The 25,470-nt window shown below is 30.0% G+C and overlaps 2 protein-coding genes across 5 annotated transcripts; both read right to left on the bottom strand.

The window, feature by feature from the left end:
* Window positions 1-6,948: 6,948 nt before the first annotated feature.
* Window positions 6,949-19,979, bottom strand: LOC132952640 (BTB/POZ domain-containing protein Tiwaz). The gene is made up of 5 exons (XM_061024975.1): window positions 19,751-19,979; window positions 11,971-12,066; window positions 10,357-10,554; window positions 9,288-9,493; window positions 6,949-7,668 (listed from the first exon to the last, which is right to left on the bottom strand). The coding sequence occupies exons 2-5, from the start codon at window positions 12,030-12,032 to the stop codon at window positions 7,226-7,228; spliced, it is 909 nt and encodes a 302-aa protein (XP_060880958.1). The 5' UTR covers window positions 12,033-12,066; window positions 19,751-19,979; the 3' UTR covers window positions 6,949-7,225.
* A 2,133-nt stretch (window positions 19,980-22,112) lies between these two features.
* LOC132952028 (differentially expressed in FDCP 8 homolog) lies at window positions 22,113-25,014 on the bottom strand. 4 transcript variants are annotated; one of them, XM_061024143.1, is made up of 7 exons: window positions 24,708-25,014; window positions 24,129-24,277; window positions 23,766-24,069; window positions 23,510-23,692; window positions 23,195-23,439; window positions 22,916-23,134; window positions 22,113-22,845 (listed from the first exon to the last, which is right to left on the bottom strand). In XM_061024143.1, exons 2-7 carry the CDS (start codon window positions 24,261-24,263, stop codon window positions 22,660-22,662), a joined length of 1,272 nt encoding a protein of 423 aa, XP_060880126.1. In that variant the 5' UTR covers window positions 24,264-24,277; window positions 24,708-25,014; the 3' UTR covers window positions 22,113-22,659. The 4 variants fall into 4 exon arrangements, with proteins under 4 accessions (XP_060880126.1, XP_060880128.1, XP_060880127.1 ...); XM_061024145.1 differs by having other exon boundaries at window positions 24,589-24,717; XM_061024144.1 differs by lacking the exon at window positions 24,708-25,014 and adding an exon at window positions 24,575-24,690.
* Between the last annotated feature and the right edge of the window lie 456 nt (window positions 25,015-25,470).

Genomic DNA, 25,470 nt, shown 5'->3' with positions numbered 1-25,470 from the left:
GTTCGTCTTTCGAAAAGTCTGTAGTCATCTTAGCCCCAAATATTCTCGTCATAGTTTCGGTAACCAATATACTATACTAATATACCAATAATTAATATTATATTTTATGTAGAGATATGCAACAGCAATACAACACTATAATATAATATTATAGTACATTAGTATACGATTTCACAAAAGCCATAAACCTCATGTTTGGGAAAAAACCATCAAATAACAATCAAAAAGATAAATAATAATAATATATTTAGGTAATATGATTCTTTTTCCAAAAATGCATCACGTATAATCATAATATTATGGGTATACCTATATTTGACATGACAACGGTACCAGGTATCTGGTATAATGACGATATAATAATAATATATCATATAAAATACGCGCGTAAACGAGTAGAAAAACGCGACGGGTGGCTGGACGATGAAGACGAAGGGGTGGAGGTGTAACGGCGGCGGCGGTGCTTTGCCCCAGGGCGTGAGCCAGTTGTACGCGTGTATAATATATATATATATATATATATATATGTATACGCGAGCACACGTATACACTACGTATACGCACACGCACGCCGACTACGACGCCGCCCCGGGCTGTAACTATGGCAACTCCAATATATACATATATTATATATACACGTTCGAATCAATTTATGGCCCGGGGGGCTAGCGCGGATGGTCTCCGCGTCTGGGGCCAGGGCGGTTTTCGTGCCCGCCAGCCATATATTGTCCTATGAATACTTTACGGGGCGAGGCAGTGGTGCTAGTGGGGGGGGGGGGGGGGGGGTGGCCTCCCCGGGGGGCTCGAGATCCGGCAGGTCGACGTCGTCGTCGTCGGCGGCGTAGTGAGCGCGTCTACGCGGCCCCGGGCGTTCGACGCGGACTTACAAATTAACATCGCTCCGGGCCGCGTCTCTCTCCGGATCTCCTCTCTCGGCGGGCGCGCTTGTGTGTGTGTGTGTGTGTGTGTGTGTATGTGTGTGTGTGTGAATACGCGAGCGTATACATGGCCGCTGTAGCCGCGCGCGACGCTCTTTGGACGGTGGAAATTGCCTCCGGGCCGCAAAGATATATATTACCACGACGACCTTTATATATACACAACACTCTTTATATACACATTCTATATATTATATTATATATGCATCATAATATATTATATTGTGTGTATAGTACTTTTGTAAGAGCCACCGCCGTTCCATCGACGATATATATATATATATATATACGGACACCACTATTATATGTATATTATTATTTTATATATACATATATAAAATTATATTATATATCACCGGAGTTGTACTCTAAAAACACCTACGAAACTTTTAACACTTCTCTCCCTCTATCTCTTTTTCTAACTTACTCACTCTCTTTCTCCATAATATACGTTTCAACTTTTTGATAATAATATTATATAATTATGATATGCATGATAAGAATACGTATAAACATTAAAACATAATATTATATATTTGAGTAAACTTATATCATTGTAGGTATATTAACGACGCACGTGCAGTATACAGCGCCGTGAATCATTAAGCGTAAAACACTCATTATCTCAAAAAGTATTAGTGTTTTTGAAAATATTTTTTTACTTAGTTTCAAGTTGTTAAAAAACAACGTTTTTATTAAAAAATAATATTTTTAAATATTTTTTATCCTTATATTTTTTTAAGTTTTTACTTTTTTGAATGACAACATAGTTTTAATTTCATTTTCTAAAGCAGAATATTTTTGTAAGTATTTTTATTCATAAAAATCGAATTTAGGGCGAGTAGTTATTATGAGTTATAAGTATTTAAAGTTTAGATGGGCGGAGTAGTGGACAAACATTTTGCGGGGTAACCCATACCACTCCACTCCGCCAATCTAAACTTTATTTACTCTTACATTATTATCTATGATTGCTTGTTGTTCAACCATAGTATCTAATATCTATATCCGTGGTGCAAACCCATCGTTCCAGAAACTACGCGGCGTATTATAATAATAAGTGTCAGGGTTTTGATATTAAAATGATCCTCGCACGATTATAATATTATTATTATACGCAAAAATGCGTAATGTCAAATGTGTTGTCATAGTGCTGTGCGTGATGATCAGCACAACTGAAAAGATTGACGCAAGCCGCGTGAATATCATCGGCACGTTCGTTGGAGGATTTGAAAAGCGAAATTCAATTTTAGACGTCTTAACTTAATAATATATTATGATATGGGTATATTATGTGCTTGCGGATTTAATGGCTTTTATGTACGCGCACGTGGAACAAAACCGTTACACGTGCTACCTACAGAGTAAGTATATATATTATAATAACATTACAAATATATGTGTGTTTGTGTGTGTGTATGGGCGCACGTCACGTATAATACGATACACATATTATTATTATAATATGATGTTAAACGAGTAGCGTTTAAAATAAAAACATCACCGCAGTATCAATTAAACCTTCAATAACAAGCGAACCTATACGAGCGTACCTATATAATAAAATAATATAAACGGAAAATATTATATTTTAATCTATATATGTGTGTGTGTGGTTAATTTATAGTTCTTGTTGACAACACAAGGCATTGCATATATATTATATGTATACTGCCCAGTACCCACCTAATTTTACACTAAATAATGCTGTAGCCTAGCTGTATGCCTGTATATTATATAGAGCTCTGCTGGTACACGGCTGTTGCCTGTTGTAGAACACTGTTAATCGGTTGATATAGGTACAGTATATTTTGTATTTCGATTGTGGGAACAGATACGGGGGTTACGATTAAATGATTAATAATAATATTGTCGATAAGTCGTCGACGAAAAAAAAAAAATATATCGCGATGAAAAATTAAAGAACAAATTATAACAAAGTGGGCGTGACACAGCTGCACGTCGCGCCCAGAGGCGTTAAAATCTTCGATACAATCCCAATTTTGTGAGAATTATGAACACGTCGTCAAGTAATCGCACTGGTGAAATTATACGTAAATAATAATGAAAAACTACCAGCTGTAGTTAAGTACTAAAGTACGACGTTCGTTATTAAAACAAAAAAAAAATTATTGTCGAAAGGTGTCTCGAATTTGTAAATAAATAAATACAATCATCCGTCATATTATACAAATATACCTATACCTACTATAACATATCATATCAAAATATGTCGATCTTTACATCATGTGTATCATGTGTATCGTGTTATATTATGATCGTTTCCAACCGATAAGTCATATCATATTTGATATTATTGTGACCCCTTCAAACTACTTTTCTGAGTATTAACTAGAAAGTAATAAGTTAATAACAGAGTCATTTGGCAACATTATACTTGACTATATTTTAATACTAATAATATGATATAATATCGCATTCGTTTCAAAAGAAAATACAAATTGCTAAGTACGCTATATATACTATAAAGGTGTGTATTTGATACGGTCGTTGTCGTCAGTCGTGACCACTGACCATATTACATTTTATTATACGTAAGAATTTAAGATTATCGACCGATAGGTAATAACTACGTATATATTATTTTATAGATAATAGAATGTCGTTGGTGTATTACTGTGGTTATAAGTCACTGATAAAAAGTAGGTAGCCTAAGTAGTTACCTATGAGGAATTTGTCAGAGGTACCATAAGTCATATTGCACTGCAAGTACGAAAACAATTTTTCGTTGAAATAATTTACGAATAAAGATAAGTACGATTTAGAAATAATATATTTCTAAGTTCTGAAGCGTTATATTAAGACAACATATCAATAATTAGTAAAATTGAAGTATACGATGCAGTATATTAAGTAATTTTGTTCATCATCGTAATATGAAAACTGAATAGATACATTAAAAAGTATCTTAACGTTTTGAACGAGTAAAAATATAAATTGAAATAGATATCGATTATTAAATCATAATTATTATTTTTTAAGTTACAAGTGTAGGGGGCTCCAGTCGATGAAAAAAATTGACTATTAGACCAAAAATCCAGACAAAACGGGAGGATGTTGGTTTGACGAATTTTAATTTTGAAAACGAATTATGATAGATTAATAAGTTGACTAGGTTTGACCAGAGGCGATTTTTAATATTCCTTTTATTGTTAGTGTCATAAAATGAATAATATAAATATAAAAATATCATATTTTTATTCATGGATATCACAGCTGAAAAAATAGATATTCAAAATGGATAATCGCCTCGACCGAAACGTAGTCAACTTGGTAATCAATAAAAATCAATTTGAAAATAGAAATCCGTCAAACCAAATTCCTTCAGTTTTATCTGACTTTTTGGTCTAAAAACCACTTTTTAAATTGAAAAAAGTTATCAAATTTATTATTATTGCCAATGTGTTGCGCGTACGTAAGTTAATTTACGTCGAATATAACGACTGATACACCGGGTGGTATTATTTGGGCCTACTGTTACAACCCAGGCCAAATAATATTCTAGGAAATATTAATCGTAAATGATTACAGATTAAACTCACACATTGCACACTTTGCACACACAAGTCATTTTAATGTCATCATATTAAATTGCCTATATTAATTTTCTTAAAACACGACGGACTAGAGCTCCCTTAGCAACTTTCGGGTGCGACTATAATGTATAGGTACGGCGTAGGTACAACATTTATGTGCACTTGTGTTTGTATTCATATACAGGTATAATAATGCTGCAAAAATATATAATACAATATAATACGCGTGACTGCAATGTGGCAATGAATCGATTACACGTATGTGTGCATACACTATCATAAATATCAAAATTTACAATTCTAGTTACGACCATGTTACACATGATATTATAATTCATCGCGTAGTGTGTTGGTTGCCATTGCGAACGCGTTCATTATTTTTTATAAAGTCAATATGTGCAAATATGCGTGCCTCACCGCTTAAACACGCATAATATCGTCAGATAATAATAAGGTATCTTTAATATATTAATACGCAATAAAAGAAGAAAAATAATGTTTCACTGAAAACCATTATAGATAATATTGTATTGAATAATAAGATAGATATTATATGATAAGACCGACGAGTGACCTCGCTGTTGCCCGGAGGGCTTTGTAAGCTACTTCAGGCACTGCAGAGAAAGAAATAATAGAATCACACGGGAAAAATAGTTCAGTCCACGGCAGCGGCATATGCATGCATACTTCTGTCTTAAATAGGTAAGTGCACCCTAAAAAAAAAATTGTTAGACGACGTTTAAAATACATACGTATTATCATTACTTTTTATCTATATACCTATAGTGGAAATAAGATCGTCTACGCGATGTAGGTACATCCGTTTTATAAGTTTGAGAACATAATATACATACACATATGTGTATGAGAACATAATATGTACTTAATATTTATAAATTATTTACAATTTACAAACCTTATAACTTTTATTATTATTATTATTTTTTTTACTCTAAACGATTCAAATAACTTTGGAACACCGTTCAATGATCAGCGATACAGGTCATAATTATAAGATAATACATGCACGTACCTATTGTGTATAAGCTATATTTATTTTATTTTACGGGCTTAGCCTTTGGACAAAATTGTAAACATATGTAAACAATCTTATAGTAACAGCAAGGAAATATTATTATTTTACAAACAATAAATAATAATAAATAAATAACGTTTATGTGTACAAAAGAGAAATAATGATGAGGTAGATTAAAAAAATACGTAAATAATTTTTGATAATGTTAACAATTCATATAAAAAGTAAAATCTTCAAAGAATTATAGGCACTAATACACAATATTATACAATTATATACATAGTTACCTAACCTAACCTAACCTATACATATATACAATTTTTATTTTTTATTTCTCCAATAATATTTATTGTTGTATTCCAAAATAAATGTTAATTATGTTATGTATATTAATATCTTCAGCCAGTAACTCTCCAAATATGAAATATACGATTTTTTTTTTCTATTGAATTTTAAAATTCAACTTATCACGAATTTTTAAACAAATAATATGTATAATCACACATAATACATATACATATACCTATAATCCAGGCCTTCAAATATTACAAGCCAGCAGCTATAAGACGACGGCCAACCACCTAAGTGGTGACTTCATGTTGAATTTTTTTTATTCCTCCCTCATCTCAAATCATGGTTTATGTGAAGGGTAGAAAAAACCCCATGAATAAAAAATATATTAAAATAAACGTGCTTTAAGCATTTACGTATTTATGATGACTACGCAAACATGTAATCTTTTCGCTTGATAAACTAATCTACGTTGTATCAGTAAACAAATAATTTATTTGTGTAAAGTCAGGTCCTGTGAAAATTAAAGACGAAACCCGTAATATTGAAAAGAAATGAAACTAAAGTAGGTATATGATTTTTTTATTTCTAAATGGTTCTATGCCTTTATTTCAAAATCATGAATATCGTTATAAATTCGTTATAAAAAAAAATAATAATAACAATAAATGATTTTCACAGACTTATTTACAACAAAATAAATCGAGAAACTCAATTGTAATATGGAAGTATAATTTATTTACCTATGTTACACAAACGAAACAAATACCTATATTTACTATACAGCGGGTATTATATTATGTAGGTTTTGGAGAACTCTACAGCATTATTTAATTCATGTTTTAGAAATTAACTTGTTTTGAATTCATTCGTATTTATTTTACGTTTTGAGATTGAAAATATTTCTAGATGACGAATATTATTTATACGAGGAGGAGGAGGAGAAGGAAGAGGATATAATGTAAATCATACTATACGACACAGTTACCAAATTTTAATTTCTTGACTAATTTCATATAGTAATTAACTGCTACTATTGACTATAGACTAAAGTGTATGTAATATGTAAGGTATCGTTTGTTTATTGCGCAATTCACAATCAACAAAATATAATAATAGTCGTATATAATTTTATACAAAACGGATATATATATTTAAATATATTATTATAAAATAGCCAAAGTAAACTTATTTTTAACATGTAAACCAGCCTTAAAAAAAAGTTAATATCATACCTATAATTAAACAACTAATTCCGTCATTATTTATATTATAATCATATTACATAAACGTAAACTTTTCTGGTATAACGCGTGTAAATATTATGATATTGTATATAATATAATATATAATATATTCTATAAGTTATGATCTGATGCTGTCATTTTACGCAACGCGTGCTATCAATTGGACATTTTTCGGATGAACAGGTACTCGGAAAACTGTTGGCCGTGTACACCGCCACCCGTGCTTGCAGCCACCGTGAAACCGGCGTTCAACAACCGGGTGATGGCCTGCACGCTGTTGAGCTTACAGTATCCATTTAACGGAAACCGGACCAGGTGTCTGGAGTCCACGGGCGTCCAGGACACAGCCGGACGTCCGGCTGAAGGCTCCAACGCTGAGTGGCCCGTTTCGGGGAACACCTCGTCCAGGACCGCGTGGTCACCAGACAACATCACCCGCTCCCCGAGGTCCGGACTCACGTGAACGGACACGCATTCGTACTGGTCTTTCGTACCGGAGAGGCTGCTGTTGGACCGGCTCGGGCCGTTTGAGTCCCAACCATTTGTCCGGTTGCATTTCATCCGGTCTCGTTTCAAGTTTTCTAACTGTTTACACATGGCTGGAACAATAAACCAATTACACTAATTGCAATACATATATGACTATGCATGGTAAATATATAATTAACATTATTTTTCACGTATAATATGCGTACAGCATACAGACGCATTACTGCATAAGTAGGTAGATATATATAATATTTTCAGGTTTATGTACCGTATCACTTCAGGTATATATTTATTAAACCTTATTTACCCATTCATGTAAATAATAAATATAAGTAGGTAGGTCGCAGCCCGTAGGTATACCTCATATTTCGGTATTTACTATTTACTATTTTACATATTGTGTACCTATTTATTGTACACTGTTTATCATTGTTGCGCGGCAAACGCGTGGCGTTACGCGTGATAAATGGTTTTTCAGAACATGATTTTGAACCTTGATTCTATTAATGATAGGTGCCTGTATTTTTATTAGATTAATTTAATATTTATTATTTTTTCAATTGGACAAATAATAAAGATGTATAGTGTATATTATTGGTTTTTTTTTTTGATCGATAAACGTTCATTCCCCTCATGGGGCGGTTCAAAAATGAAAAATGATAAATGGTGTGGTGGTGAAGGGGCAAATCACTTTATTAGAATCCTTGTTGAACCTGTACTTTTAAATCCGTTTAATAAAAAAATTAGTTAGAAAAGAAAGTTTTTTTCAGCCCAAAAAATATTAATATCTATTAAAAAAAAAGTACAATTATTATGACAAAACCTTATATTTTTTTTCTTAAGTTACCTTTACATATTACAAGAAATTAAACCTAAATGCACATTTTTCTTTTATCTTATATATCTAATATAGCAAATTATATTTCAATATTTTCGATATTCAATAGATAAACTGCATAGGTCTAAATATTAATATATATCTATATATTAATATTAATATTAATATATTATATATATATATATATATATATATATACTTTTTTATAACTAATACATTTAACAATAAATTGAAGTAATTTTGTTTTTCATTATCTTAAGTTGAATATAAAAGTAGTTTAATGTTATACTACTGTCACGTAGCATTATTTTTATTTTCAAATTTTCTCAGCATCATTAGATAGCCTCCGGAAAAATACCAAAATCGTGAATCATGATCGATTATTATTATTTATTACACAATATTTTAATTTGTCTAATGATGTCCATATTTCAGCCCAAATTGCATGAATTACGAATGTTATGAATATAATAATGGTGATGAGACAAAAACGGATTTAAAATAAAATAAATAGTAAGATAGCTCGATACTGATGAGACAAGTATCACGCACCCGGGGGCCTGTATAAAAGACCGCGGTCTCACAATATCCTTCGACCAAAAATGTACGTTCTTAACCTTGTCGTCAGACAACAGAGCGTAGGTATTATCGGTATAATAGTGTCTTACTTAAATGCACAATAAACTGACTGTTTATGTGCCCAATTACCTCATTTAAGACAACAAAAAAACGTGTTTCATTAAGCATTAAAATAAGATATGACACACTTATTAGGGCTGTAATTAGTTTTATAATACAAATTATTAAATGGATTATTAGGCCGTAACGAAATAATGTATAATTTACTGATTGTAATAATTAATAGTAGATAGGTTTTTAAAATTTACTTACGAGTGATTTCAAAGTATCTAGCTTCTTCTAGCAATAGGTCAATATCAGTGAAATTATCAGGTAGCGAAAGCTTCGAATTTCTCATAAAGTTGAGAATATGCCTGAACATCTTGCCATCCCTGTCGATGAAATAGTGTTGTTTAAGAGAGTCTAACACTATGGGTATACTACCATTGAACAATTTAGCCAGTTTTGAATCAGGATTCCTGAAATTTAACTAAATGTAAGATTTTTGTAAAAATAAATAAATTGTGTACGTTATATTAATAAATATGAATGAACCAGTTATATACATAAAATATGTAATAAAATGTATAATGTCACTATTAAATTGGTAAAATGTGTATTTCAATAAAAAAAAAAATAATAATGTAATAATTTCCATACTTTTTGAACATAGTATAATGACATTAACGCGTGTAAAGTATACATATATAATATAGGTATGTAACAATACAACGAATTCGTTTTTTTATAGTTTCTTCGAGTGTGTGCCATGTGGTAAAATTCCTGTATAGCCATTTAATAACATGGCAATAATATTTATAGAAAAATGCTATAGCCCACGTAGATATAGTATAATATATCGGAGACTAGTAATGCACGACTTTTATGCGAGAGTGACTAGTGAAGCGTAGCGCGTTCGTGTAATGCCAAAGGCGATGGCACGGCGTGCAACGCTGAAAGGACCAATCGTTAGGTAAGCCAAAAAAAAAATAAAAATAAAAAGGAAACAGAAACCTACTCTTCGCATCCCCGATTGTTATTATAACTTATTTCCCATGTCTACTCCGTGACCTTACGCAAATAGGTATATAAAGAGTGGTTTCATCGGATAATTAACCCAAATTCACTCAAGTATGCATGCGAATTTGTATGCACTTTTTGATTCATTAATTAAATCTAAAAAAATTATATTGAATAACCAAACTTAATTAGCTATTCTGTATTTAATATATATAAATGTCTTCTTGTCTTTGTACTATACTATTTACCTATTTGGGGTGATATAATAACAATAAATAAAAAATAAATAAATATAATAACAAACATATCACATTAAACTAACTTTGTTAGAGTATCCAGTGAGGACGTGTATATGGTGCCACCGACGTCTATATGGACGGGAGCAGTATACTTAGACGCGGCTGCCACACATGGTATGCCGGCAATGATTTTGTGGTTGTAACCGGTAGTAGGCACTACCGGTGTTGGTGATGGCGAATTGCTGTTGTGTGATACAGTAGGAGATGTAGCCGGAGAATTACTACGAGCAATACAAATAATAATCCAATAATATAATAATGGAATAAGGAAAAAACATAAATCTATACATAAGAAATAAGAAAGCAATCAAAATATACAACATTTTCAAACCATCAGTATTCAGTAGGTAGATATACTTATACCTAACCAAAACCTATTATAGGTAAGAATGAATCCAATTGGTCTGAAATGATTTATTATTTAATTTAAAAAGTATGCCTATTTTAGTATCGTGTATAATATTTACAGTGCATATTATGGATTTGAGTAAAACTTTAAAAATAAATAGTTTATACTTCAATGTAAAAATCTAATCACTTGGTTTTTACTATAAATTAAAATAACAGAAAAATATTATTCCTATAAATTTATTGTTTTACAATATTATTGTTGGTAAGTTTACTATAAATATAAGCATTATGGTTTATTAATGTGAATATAAAAACGAAGATTGATTACATTAAGATTTAAAAAACTTTATAAAACAATAAATTATAAATATTATCATACTTATTTAAAATAATTTTAATACATTTAGTAAAAAGTAAATTGGTACTCTAGAGCGATAGGTATATTTAAAATCAAAAATTTAAATTACAAGTTTATAATTTTTTTTTTTGAAATTCAAAATTTAACACTCAAAAAAATATATTAAAATTTAAATAACAGAAAAATATATGCGTGTATGTTACCACTTACCATATATTTATTATAGACTATACTACTATTACTATAGTATACATATTATATACTTATTATAAGTAATAAGTATAGGTATAAAACATTAACTATAAATATTTATTATTTCTGAGTAAAAAAAACTATTGAATGAATAAGTTGTTTATTTACTAGTTTCTATAATATGTTATTGATACTAATGGCTGGGATGAAGGGTTGAAACTTTACCATTAACTTAGTATTACTTTTTATGGATTAAAAACTAAGTATAATGTGCAGTATTTTTATATTTCAACGTTTAAAACTGAATATTTCAAAATGGTTTCGTTACTGTTCACCAGGATTTGAAAAATCAACATTATAATAATAAGTATTTATACATAAAAAATATTATACTTACAATAAATTACAAAAGGACATCTATAACTTATAATCGTGTAGTTATGTAAATTATACAGTCATCCATGTGGTATTTTATTTTTTAAGCTTATTCTAATATTTATAGGTGTTTTGTATTATTATACATAGATAAGTGGTCAATATATACATATAAATGAAAATGTGTATTAAGTATTGACCAAAAAGCAATAAGATATCACCATAATTGACTATTAACACAGCCACAGTAAATTCAACTAAAAATGTCGTCATCGTGTTGGAATTAATTATAGAAGCTTCTACGTTTCAATACATTATATTTATCATGAACATAATATTTTTCTATTAAATAAATACGAACCTGATTTTGATCTGTGCACTTGTGTATAAGGATCTGGATGAAGTGAGATCTTTAGGCTCCATTCCGTCCACATCTCGAACCACTTCACACTTTCGTCTAAAATTATAAAAAAAAAATTGAAACTCCTTTACTGTCTGTAAGTATACATGCAGTATAATTGTATACATTATAGATACATTCATGATATATCACGTATTATTATATGAATTATTAGTTAATACAATTAAAAACAAAAAACCAATATAGTCGAAATAGTAATAATAAATTCTGATAAATACAAAATAAATATTGTATGTATATTATTTTGATTTTTTGAATGTAGTATTAAAATTGTTATACTAAACAATTTAATTTTAATCATGTAAAAATATTTTTATTTCTGTGCATTATAGCCGGGTAAACTGATTAAAATGTATTTCAAAATTATATAATGAGGAAGTATTCATCACCCACTGGTTTAAAGTCAGCTGGATCATTGTTGTTTATTATTGTATGATGTTTAAATTTTCTATTCGGATTGAGCCAACTGCTCCTTATCGTATAATACAGCTATATGTATCTATAGTGGGTCGACAATTTCGTGGGCGTCGTATATAATGCTGAAGATCGTTCTGGTCTGTACACAGAACAATCTTTCACGATATGACGGAAAAGTGGTAAAATTATAGAATAGTAGTGAACTATACAGTGTACTAACACATAAGACATATTATGTATACATGCGTGGACCACGCTTAAGGTGTAACTGAAAACGATCCAACTGTTATATTATGAAATAAATAATATAAAAATATCATTAGGGCGAGAGGGTAATATTCACATATTATTATGAATATAATATATAGTTTATTATATATAGATTAATATCTCACACAGACATCGTAGATTAATTTGGCAGTAACACTGGTCTGTATAATTTTGCCAAACCAGATTTGTATACACATATGTATAGTCACTATAGATATTTAATGCATTTAAACTTGTGATTTATGATTTTGTGTTAACATCGTCAAATAAACACTATAGGTGCATTATACAATACACAATTTCCAGAGATTGAAGATAATATATAAAGTGCGATGCTTTCTTATTTGCCATATATCACATTTGTATACAGTTCATATATAATATATTATACGTAATATATGTGTCAACGTGTCTAACTATATGCGTAATGCGTATATATATATATATGCTTTTAAAGAAAGTATACATATAAAACATATAATATGTTAATATGTTAATGATCTTTGTTTGTATTTTGTCATTGGTCACCAATAATTTTGGTAAAGTATTCTAAATGTACCCAAACCAGTATATTCATTACAAAAGAAATCGTTTTGTGAAAACATTGTAAGAGAAAATGCGACATCTTGATATTCCAGAACGAAGTAAAAATAAGGCACCTGTCTATGGTCTGTGAAAGCGTCATAATAAAGGTCAATGATATTTGTTTCGCTTCTTCATATTATCCGGACCTACCTGTTGATGATGATACCAGTTGTACCGGACGGAAGGCACGTGACATTAAACATAATAAAATATAAACAAAACGCGACCATACAAAAATCTACTTTTTTCTCTCCATTTTTACACTGCATATAAACGGAGAGATTAATACGTAAACCAGTGCCATTAGTAAAGTGGTTCCGTTTGTATGTTATATAACTAAAACACCATAAGAAAATGGCATGTATACTCTCAAGTCTAAATGCTCTAAAGGTTAGATTATCTTGTAAAATTAAATAATCAATATTAAATTACTTCTAAAATTAAGTTGGTGTTTAAATGTTCAATTATTCCATAAGTAACAACAAAAATAATTTAAGTAATTTGGTTAACTGGGTGTTATCAATGGATAACTTCCCAATCCTATTATTCGCCGTTAATTTTATATTCTTTCCTTTATCAAATCTAATTATTGTACAAATAACTGTATAGATTGTAGATGTATTTTGAATAATAATAATAAAAAAAAAAAGTAATTTGGTTAGGAATAATATTTTATTTGGATATAATAACTAAAAAATACTTTAGTTTATCTATACAAATATTTATTTTTAATTGTAGATATACGTTATTAAATTAAATTAGTATGCTTGTGTCCAAGAATACCTACAACTTAAAGTGTAGGTCAGGTTTAAATAATAATATTATATTAAAGCCACAACCTACAACAAAACATATTTTGAATCAAGATTGTTGAGATATTTTATTGTTCTATTTATAGTATCTCGTGTTGGCACTAAACAAATTATACCTACATAGGTACAAATTACTAATCACCAAGGTTTAAGATATGCAGGTTACTCAACACCGTATAAGTAAAATTTTGGTCTCCAGAGTGATGAGCACAGTTTTTCACCAAAATCAGCTATTCAGCATAGGAAGAATCACAACTAGCGCTCTTAGTGATATCATTATTATACATAATATAACATATTAATATATTATATCGAATTAAAAATATATAATATAATATATTATAATATCTTGAAAATATACATTAATTTCCACTTAGGCGCTAAATGCCCTTCTCACCGAATAGGTAATCGAAGATAAACACTGGGCATCAAAAGAAATACTCCGTTGAGTAACCTGCAGCTGTATGGTTGTAAACAGTGGCCATAGGCGTATATAGGGAGGGGGCTAAGCCAGTGTGAATGCCAGTGTTGCCCCCAAAATTATTTGTATTTCATTAAGTTTACGGTGTTTTTTTTTTATTAATATTAATTGTTTTTGAAGCCTTCGAATATATTTGATCACCCTACGCCTCCCTCCTATGATAGTGGCGTAATTAGGGCCTTAATTTAGGGGTTGATATGAGTATTTATCACTAATAACAAGTAGAACATAGAACATACGTATTTAATAAGTTACAATAAACAATTAACAAAATAGTGAAAATACAAAAGTGAAAAAAAAATGAAATCAGATCATAGATACAGGTTAAAATATTTTGTAGCTCATGACTATAAAGTATATACCATAATTTTATCATTGATACCAATGAGATAGTGTGATACTATATCTACCATAACTATGGTTATACAGTGATATGTCTACAACCTACAGCTGAATTCAATATTTTTATCAACGTTCAAATTGATAAAAATATAATTTTACCAAGCAATCAATGATGACTGATTAATAAAAAAAAAATTGTAATATTGCATACCATACGTCAAATATAAGTATACTTTAGACATCTGTAACGTATGTATTGTACTAAGAATGTGTAACGTAGAAAAAAAAAGGTTTTGGTCCTTTGGGGTGTGATATATCACCCACCTCAACCACCCCCCCCCCCTACTTACACCACTGGTTGTATATAAATCGTGCATACATTCGACATTTAATATCAAACTATTATCTATTACACCTACAAATTAATACTACCATAGTTGATTTTCAAAAATATTTTATAAATTACATTTATTTGAAAACTAAATATTTTATTATTTTTATCCTCATTTTAAGTTTTACTGCATATGTCTAATCCAACATGGTCGGAAAGAAGCACGTACTCAAGTACTCTTTTAGCAAGTTCTAAAATTATAATGTGGATACTGACACCTTGCACGCAGTTAAGCATATACAATGTTTACTATAAAAAGTTAAAATAGTTCCGTGTCATACTACAATAGTATAGGTCCCTAAGCTAACCTACAGACGTACCACGTACAGCAGTAAATGTTTAACTAAATAGTTTATCAAGTTGTATGACATTATGACCTTATATTTATTTAATTACGAAAAGATAAATTTTACCGTTTTTATTTCAACTTAACCTATAGGATGGTAGGCGGAAAAAAGCCCACGGAAAAAAAGCCCAAAATAATAAACACACCAAGGAAAAAAGCCCAGAAATATAAATATAAATGTAATTACCATGTTCCTATAACAAAGTATAATTATATATTAAAATAAAAATAATAATTAATTGTTGATTGTATAAAATATGATTATAAATCAAATAAAAATATAAATATGAACACAATATTATGTATACGTGATACGTCATGATTTATTGTGTTATAAGTTAAGAGTCAAAAACATCAGTCTCAGTTATATATACATACTAAAATAAGTTTTAAGTCAAAAAACATAAGTCTTAGGTATATACATACCTACTAAAATTAATACAACAATTACAATACTATATTGGCCTCTTATACGATTAACAATTATATAATACTATTTTTTACTTATAACTCATAAATCATAATACAATATATCACGACGTATACATATTGTGTTCATATTTATATTTTTATTTGATTTACAATCTATTTTTTATACAATTAACAATTAATTATTATTTTCATTATAATATATTATTATGTTTTGTTTTAGGTATATGGTAATTACTAATTAGGAGTAGAGTATACTTGTGTTCACATTTATATTTATATTTCTGGGCTTTTTTCCGCGATTCCTATAGGATATGTATATGTATATCGTATGTATCATAGATGATTAGATCTTTTCGAACAAATAAGTTTTGCTATGATATATTATACTGATATTTCATAATAATAATTTAACTATTAATTTTTTTTACCTCTTTCTGAACAAGATTATATTCGAATTTCCAATGTATATTTTTAATTCACGTGAAACTGAGATCAAAATGAAATTACCGTTGTTAACTATATAAATCGTATATACCCTGGTACATACAATGTACGTATAAGTAATAAAATTTTTTATTTTTCATTTTTTCGTATTAAAAGTTAAAACGTTCATAAATAAATTAATCATGTTTCATTTCGCATTTAGATAATTAGATATATCTTTACGTATAAAACCATATAAGTATAGACGTTTAGGTATCTGTCTAACATTATCTCGAACGTATAAAATAATAATATCAACAAAAACAATAATAATAATAATAATATTGCATTGCTTAAACGCCCCAGTCCGTTATCGTCACAGTTATAAATGCTAATGTACCTATACATAATAATATCATAATATATAATATCGAAGGCGATATTAAAATATCTGTATATTATTATACCTACGTATATAGTGTGAACACGCGGCGTATGTCGGACGATCTCGCGCGCGCGACGACGAGGGCGAAGGGGCTCGTGGGAACGATCCCGCCGAGGTGGTGTACCGTACATATTATATACATATATATATAATATTAATATAATGATAATGATAATAATATTATGAAAAACACGTGGGAAACGAATATACGCGGGCCGTGACCACTCCGGGCGTACGGCACGAGTACCCGCCGCCGCACAATATTATGTATGGGTACGCGTAGAAGAGCACCGCTTGTACCCATAACCATATATAATATATATATATATTATTTAGTCGAGATGAATATTACACACACACAGACACTTGCGCGCGTATACCTATAAGGCTGTATAAATATGTATGTATATAGAAACAGACACAAACACTCACACAATATACACATAGGTCCGGTCATCCCTGCCCGGGGGGGGGAAACGGCCGTGCGGCAGTGTGTATAGCAGTAAGCGGTGGTCGGTTGTCGGCGACAGGGGGGGGGGGGGACGCGCGGTCGGCCCCGGGCACCAGCACGATTGTCGCCCCGGGTCGCGTACGACCTCATGTCACGGCACATCAAACGCGCACAAAAACATAAAATAAAAACCGTACACCTACGGGCGATATTCCGAGGGAAAAAATATAAAAATAATAAACATGTGCACGTAATGATTTTCGCCTCCAGTGTGTATATATACGAACAAGCGCGCGCGCGCGCGTACACACACACGTTTATGTACGCATATTGATACATACACGATGATGCATATATACACAAATACTCAGTGCTCGGTACGCTCACACACGGGCAAAGGGCTTACGGGCGCAAGACCGCGAGACCGTTTGATTGGTTTATTTTTTACGATTTTATTTGTGTTTGTACCTGAGTACTTAAATCATGCCTAAAATCTAACTTATATCATATTCATTACATTTTGTCGATGACAGAAATTCTTTCCATAAGGTCCTTATATTGTACCTGTACGAAAAAATAAAAAAAATTTCAAATACATTTTACAGTATACATACATTATACAATATCGTCCTCGCCATCAAACGGTTCTCACTCAATAGTCAATAGTCATTTAATAATAAAAACAATAATTATAATATATAATATAATATATGCACCTGTAGTACCTACTTCGATAATTTTACCTATTTTCCCATAATATCCGCTAATGAATGACATTATGTGATTGTTAATTTGTATAGATACGCGTGCGCGCGCGCGCTCACATACATTATACTAGAAATGCGTGGGTGCACTCACGGCGCCTTCGACGAATCCAGAATCATGTAATAATAATAATAATAATGGGTAATACTAATACATCACATCATTATGCATGTAAATTTACACGCCGACGATCACGATGACGGACACATGCACGCAACACCGACCGATTGCAGTGTTCACTTGGTGTCTCATTTTTATCATGTTTCTGTACAAAACGATATCGCATTATCCCCAGTTATTACATATTATATAGATTATAGACATAGTATTACTCACGAGTGTAAGGTTTCTTTTGTGAAGAGCGGCAATAACGATTTAACCTATATATTATGAAGGTTAGGCTACGTCTGACGGATATCTTATTAGAAAATAAAAATAGGGAATTCTGCGGTGAATATATTTTAATAACAACCCGAGAACTTTTATAAACGCGTGAACGTTAAAAGTTCGTAACAACTAATAGAATTTATGAAAAGTTTCTGTCATATAATAGATGAGCCATGAGCAAAAAAATAATTTTTTCGAATAATTTAATTTACTAATACACTTTTATCCGAGATTCCCGGATATTTTGTTCATTGATCCAACAGCTATACAATTTCTAAATGTCTCACTAATAACTTTTTAATTAACAAGGAATAAATTAAACATATTACAATATTATAATATTTATATTTTAAATATAATCACTATTTGTTAGGTATTGGTATCCTGTAGCACAGTAGCAGTGTATAACCAAATTATCACATAAATAACAATCAAATATTAAACTATAAGATTCTCAATATTCTGATAAGAATTTAAGACTATTATTATTATTATTACTATATTATAATAGGTATAATATGTAAAGTACCTACCGACTAGGTACCTACAAAAATTCAAGATATTATAACACATATAGGTCTAGGTATACATATCTGTTATTCGTTGCACATATTTTTATGTTTTAATATTTAATGTAAACTATATTAAGGAGATAAATACATTTTGTAATCATTATTGTTAAATAATGACGGTCTTAATAACTTAGTCCACGGGAGCAATTTCAATGAAAAACTGAGGGCTCTAAAGCCTTCTATTTTTTCAGTCTTATGACCATGGATTATTGGGGAGAACACTCAAGCCCCCCTTAAAATTACACCTATGACAAAGCATACTATTTATTTTTGGTACACCAATACATTTAAAACATAAAACTATAATCCTTCATTTTCTTAATGCTATACAATCATTATTGCATTACGTTTTAGACCTATATCCTAAAGTGATCCTAACCATTCTTTTTAAAGTTAATATAGTCGTTTATCTATAATTTTCTTTATTCTTGGGAACAAATTATATTAGGTATAAGTGTATAACGAAACATTTATTTACTAAAAAAAACATAAATTATTTTTAAAACTAGATTATACACGAGAACTTGAATGCTGTAGTGTTATAATTATTTATGTTGAAATAATAAATAATACTGTTATCGTACAATTCTTAATTAACTACCTTTTAATAATCGGTCCGGACTCCAGGATGATTTCTTTTAGACACAACAAAAGAATAAAAAGAAATGTGACTTGTAAGTATTAAAAAGATTAATTGATTGATTATATATTTTAACACAAACACATTTCCTAAAAAAGCATTCTAACGATTTATTCGGGAATAATATGAATAGTGATTTGGTAACACACAACGCTCGTATTGTAGTTATCCCGAGTAGGTACTGAACCAGTGAACAGCACGCACAGATTACAGAAGACCGCCACAGCAAGCTAGAACCGCGCCATCTGGTGTTTCCAGTGTAGCCACTGAACAAATTATAAAACGTGTCATGTACTAAAACGTCTAAAACCACGGACGAAGATATAATCATAGGTTCAGACTTCAGATCATAGGTAACCAAGATCCCAATCAGCTGATCGAGTTTCGCTTCAATATTGCTCTATGGTGATTAGTGGTACGAAAGTGCCGTGAGCCCGTGGAAATTTCAAGTCTCCCGTTTAGGCTCTATAGAGTATAGACTATAGACTATAGACTATATAGGTGCGTAAGTGCGTTGATCAATCAGGACACGTTCTATTATATTATATTATAGCCATCCCACCCAAAACTCAAAGTTATACCAAGTTAATCGCTTTTACTTAATCCAACCTACGGTGAATTTGTGGTTTTTGATATAACTAATATAGTGCCTGGGAATAAATTATCAATTGATACAAAATACGCGTTATATTGGTGATCTCGGTTTTGGTATACCTCAGTTCAAATCATGGTTGTATATCTTAAACCGTGGTTTAGATTCTATAGTAACTCAATAATAACTCGGAACAATCTCTGAAATTTTCGTTAAAATTGGTCGAGTGGTTTTTGAGTTTATAGGCAACAGTCTTATAAAAGAAACATTTCATAAATAAACTTATTAATTTTAATTCTAGACCTTGGCCAAGAAAGGCCAATCTCACTTTTTGGTGAAAATGAGATACAGAGTTTAAAATATACCTAACCTAACCTAACCTAACCTTTGAATATATTTAGCCCTTTTATCTCACACAAAAGTGAGCCCTTCTTGACTTTGTCCAGAATTATTTTAAGATATAATTTGTTTATTTGAGGCCATAAGCGTGACAATTCGATGCATGCTTTTACCTCATCTACCAGAGTAACCATTGGCAACCATTGGTATTTATATAAAAATAAATACTAATTTTTAGTATTACAATTTACAATAATTATTATAATCTGTAGATTTAAACCAATGGCAACTATTTATAAATAAAAATAAAATTTCCAATTTCCATCGTTAATCTCAAGAGTCAAGATTCCTGTTTGAGCAACTCTTTAAAAGGTGAATTTTGGAAAATAATTTCTTATTGCATATCTAAATAATTCACAATAATAGAACCACAATTCCAAATTTCAAGTCCGACGTACATTTTATAATTTTTGAGATGCAGCGAACAGCGAGAGAGTGATATTTCAATTTATTATATTATATAGATAATAAAAGCGCATATTATATTTGATTCAATTGTATAGTAGTAACCTACCTAACCTAACCTAAAATACACCAGTTCCTTTTTTTTTTTTTGGAACATAGGGTGCTATCTTTCCTCCCACAAAACTCGCTACTGTTAACATTGGACATAGCTTATCTGATTATTATTCTTCTCAATAGTTATTTTATTCTGTGCATCCAGCATCAAAGAATGCAACTTCAGAATAACTTGATTATTCTGTGATGCAACCATGCTACTGTCTACTACACGTTTTTAGTAGTCCTTCAATGGTTTGAAATATCATGAAATTTATTTATTTGAAATATTTCATATTAATGAAAGATAAAAAAAAAACAAATTTTAATTTAAAACTGAAGTAGAAAGCACAGTAAGCCCTTCTAATTAATTAAGTGTGAACAAAAAATATTAAGGAAATATTTTTTACATACTACATTATACAAATTACTTAATAAATATCTTCTTTATATCATGATCCAGGATTAAATATTGATAATCACTAATTATGTATAAAATTAGTATGGCCATCTAGGTAGTGAAGATTTTATAAAACATGCCAAAAAAATTTTTTTTTAATATTTCAAGAAGGTTGACAGTTTCAAGTCTGAAATATTTCAAAGTAAAAATTTCATGTGACATGGGGGAGGGGGTAAATGGGTCAAATTCCCTAGAGCAGAAAAAGTTGTAACCTTTTAAAGGGTGGCAAATGTTAAAATATATCTTTAATAGAGGCACTAAATATGATTGCCCAGGGACGCCAGTCACCAATGAAAGTTAGCACAGCACTGCTTTTCTCAAAATCTAGTTTACTCTTTTAAAAAAACTTATAAATTATAATAATAATTAAATAATACAATACTGAGGTGTTCTATAAAGCAAAAAATAATAACAATATGGTAATTCCTGGGCTTGTTAAGGTTTTTCAGAAATATTTTTAAATACTAATTTCATTCTTAAAACATACAATTGTCAATTACTATAATAATTGTTGTAACTATAAGACTTAAAAAGTAAACCAATGTTTATATACCTAATATGGTTAAGAAAACTCACATTATATAGTTTATAATTATGTTTTGAAATAATATTCAAAATATATATTTTAATTAACATTAATATTTATGTAATTATCTAATATGTTAAACATCAACACAATAATAATAAAATTAAATTCATAATACAAATATCACAGTAATTAACCCTTCCATAGATACATTTTAGTAATTAATATGATTTTTAAAGGCAGTTATTGCTATAAAACAACAGTCAATTAAATATTTTTACTTAAGACATAAATTAATTAAAATAGTATAAAATATTATAAATCTTGGTGAGTATACTAATAATATTATTGTAGATTAAAATGAAATGTTTTAATACTTTCAGTTAAATATTTAATTATACTTCTTTTAGTTTAGACCGTTCTTTAATTCTTTTACATTTAGGGCAGAAATCTCTATTTTTCCAACATTGGTAATGATAAACATTATCACATTTAACACAACTATGTGCATCTTCATCGAATGGGAATATTATTGTTTCCTTTTGACAAAGCTCACAAATATATCCTTGATTTTTACAAATCTAATAATAATAATAATAATATATATTTTAAATATTATTTATGGTGGATTTATGGTAAAAATTAACCAACTTCGCATTCATATCGAATATGTTTTTCACAGACATCTTTTACTCCCCGTAAATCCTCTAAAAAAAGTCCTGATTTTATTTCAACCATATCTTTCATGCTATACAAAATACTATCATATAGCAATTCATGACATCTAGAGGATACATTTTTTAATTGTGCATTCCAAACTTTGCACAAAACCAAGTATTTTTTCATTTTTACTAAGACGTTTTTAATATTCTGTAAAAATAAAAAATTAATGACTTGTTTAAATTGCAAAAAATTAATTCAGTTTCTTACTTTGATTTGATTTAGTGACTCTAAATATGTATAGAGTTTAGGGTTGTGTTTTTCCAAATTGTACATCTTTGATTTATAATTAAAATTAAGTAGTTGAAAAGATGCCTGACTCACACATTTTTTTTCAAATTGCCAATTACATAGAACACGTGCTGGTATTAAAGCGGTATTATTCCAATGGTGTAAAGGACAGTAATATTTACCATCATAGTCGCATAAGCGGGCCTCTAATGAAAGATTATCTTCTAAAGATAAAAATATGTTCAATAAACATATTGTTACTATGTGTAGTTAAGCCAATGCTTTTTATTTTACCAGATGACATTTTGGTGTTGCGAATACGGATATATGATTGGCATTCAGCACATTTGTAATCTTGGGATAACAATCCATTGGATGGAGTGATAGTCAGAATCATAGAATGTTCACTAGCAACAACTGCAGTACAGACCCTTTTAATCTTTTCCACACAAAAAATATGACAGTAGTATCCACAATCTACAATTATACCATTTAAATAATTACATTTTGAAATACCTAATTTTATGAACAATAATATCTAATATATTACCTGAACATTCATACAACTGTTGCATGTATTTCCAAATAGTTTTTGTACATACATCACAAAATTTATTTTCTAACCAATTTGGTTTCCATACAAAAGATAAATGATGACCAAAAACCACTTTTGTTTCATTCGGAAGATTTTTGTTTTCTAAAGCCTTTATTTCTGTTATCATTTCTAATTTGAACCTTAACTCTACTAGTCTTCTGACCAGTCGCATCCGTTCTTGACTACACTCTTTAGTAATTCTTATCATTTGATTGCATTTTTCAATTTCTTTTTCCAATATATCCTCATTTAGATCATTCTAAAAAATAATAACAAATAAATATATGAAGTGCAATAAGATATTTACTATTTATCTACCTCATTTATTGTTAAGAAGTTATCAGATACAGATGTTGAACTTTCGGATGACACTGAATCAGATGATATTGAAGACAGTGAAGTCACTGAATCATTCATTTCAACATAGAAAAAATCTTTGGGTAATGAACTCATAGAAAAGGTACTACCTGAAATCATAATACATTTTAGTGTAGTTAAGTAATTAATTAACTATAGAAATTTGTTTAATATAATTCTCATAATAAGTAATTGAAAAATAATACTATATTATATAATAATTATAGTATGTACAACAAGATATGACATTTTTAATACAACAATTGTATAGTAACACATATTATAATTAACATACTAGATTTATTTAAAATTTCTAAAATATATGGAATTACAACTAGGTAAAATGTAAGACGATTATTTGTTATAGAATATTGAAATCACTTAAGACATAAAAATAAAAAACTCACTAGCTAAGACTTACGTCTTACACTATGACCTATGTCATTATTTTATATTATAAATTATAATCATTATTAAAAGGTTAGGTATTCACCACGAATTAAGATCACGATTTAAAACTAACTAGATAAGGTAATTTACATTGTTATCAATTGAAGCTCAGTTGTCGACGGCCGCCATTTTCTCGGGGGGCAAAACATTTAATTCATTATACAAAATGTATTAGGAACAACATCGTTTTTAATGGTAAAATAAAATAGTAAATGTAAAATGACATATAAAATACTTTTTTTGTTTTTAAAACTACAGGTTTAGAAATAATAAAATACAATGCAAAATAAATCGTAAATAATCTTATTTGTCATAATATGAAATACCATGCAATTGCCCCCCGACCATAATGCTTCAATTCACGGTGGGAGTTCACTATCTAGTACTATAAAGATGTCTGTGGGTTGCACACTCGGACTAAGATATAATGGACTGGTAACCATAGATAATATAAGATCTTATAATATTATCTATGCTGGTAACGAGCAGCAGCTTATCACAGCCCCGAACGTATGTTCAAGAGGCAAAGTGCGGGGGGTCGCCGGTGTTCCTGGAGTTCACAGCGCCCTCTGCATTTAACACGGACTAAGATACAAATTGTGTAGCCAAATAAAACCCCCGGTAGCGCTGAAAACTTCAAGAACAGTATTCTTATCAGCTAAGTGACACCTTTTCGTAGCCGTCCTCCGACCCCCGCCGACCATGTCGTTTCCAGTCCATTATATCTTAGTCCGTGGTTGCACACTAACCTAACCTAACCTTTTTTTATAAGTTATACAGGATTGGACACGACATGGTTGGAAGGTGTGGGGGGTTGACCATGAAATGTAGTATAACAGGCGGAGTTTGGGGG

This window comes from Metopolophium dirhodum, chromosome 9 (genome assembly GCF_019925205.1).
Source record: "Metopolophium dirhodum isolate CAU chromosome 9, ASM1992520v1, whole genome shotgun sequence".
NCBI classification, from domain to species: Eukaryota; Metazoa; Arthropoda; class Insecta; order Hemiptera; family Aphididae; genus Metopolophium; species Metopolophium dirhodum.
Note: the sequence above shows the minus strand (reverse complement) of the source record. Positions and strands in the feature narration are given on the sequence as shown.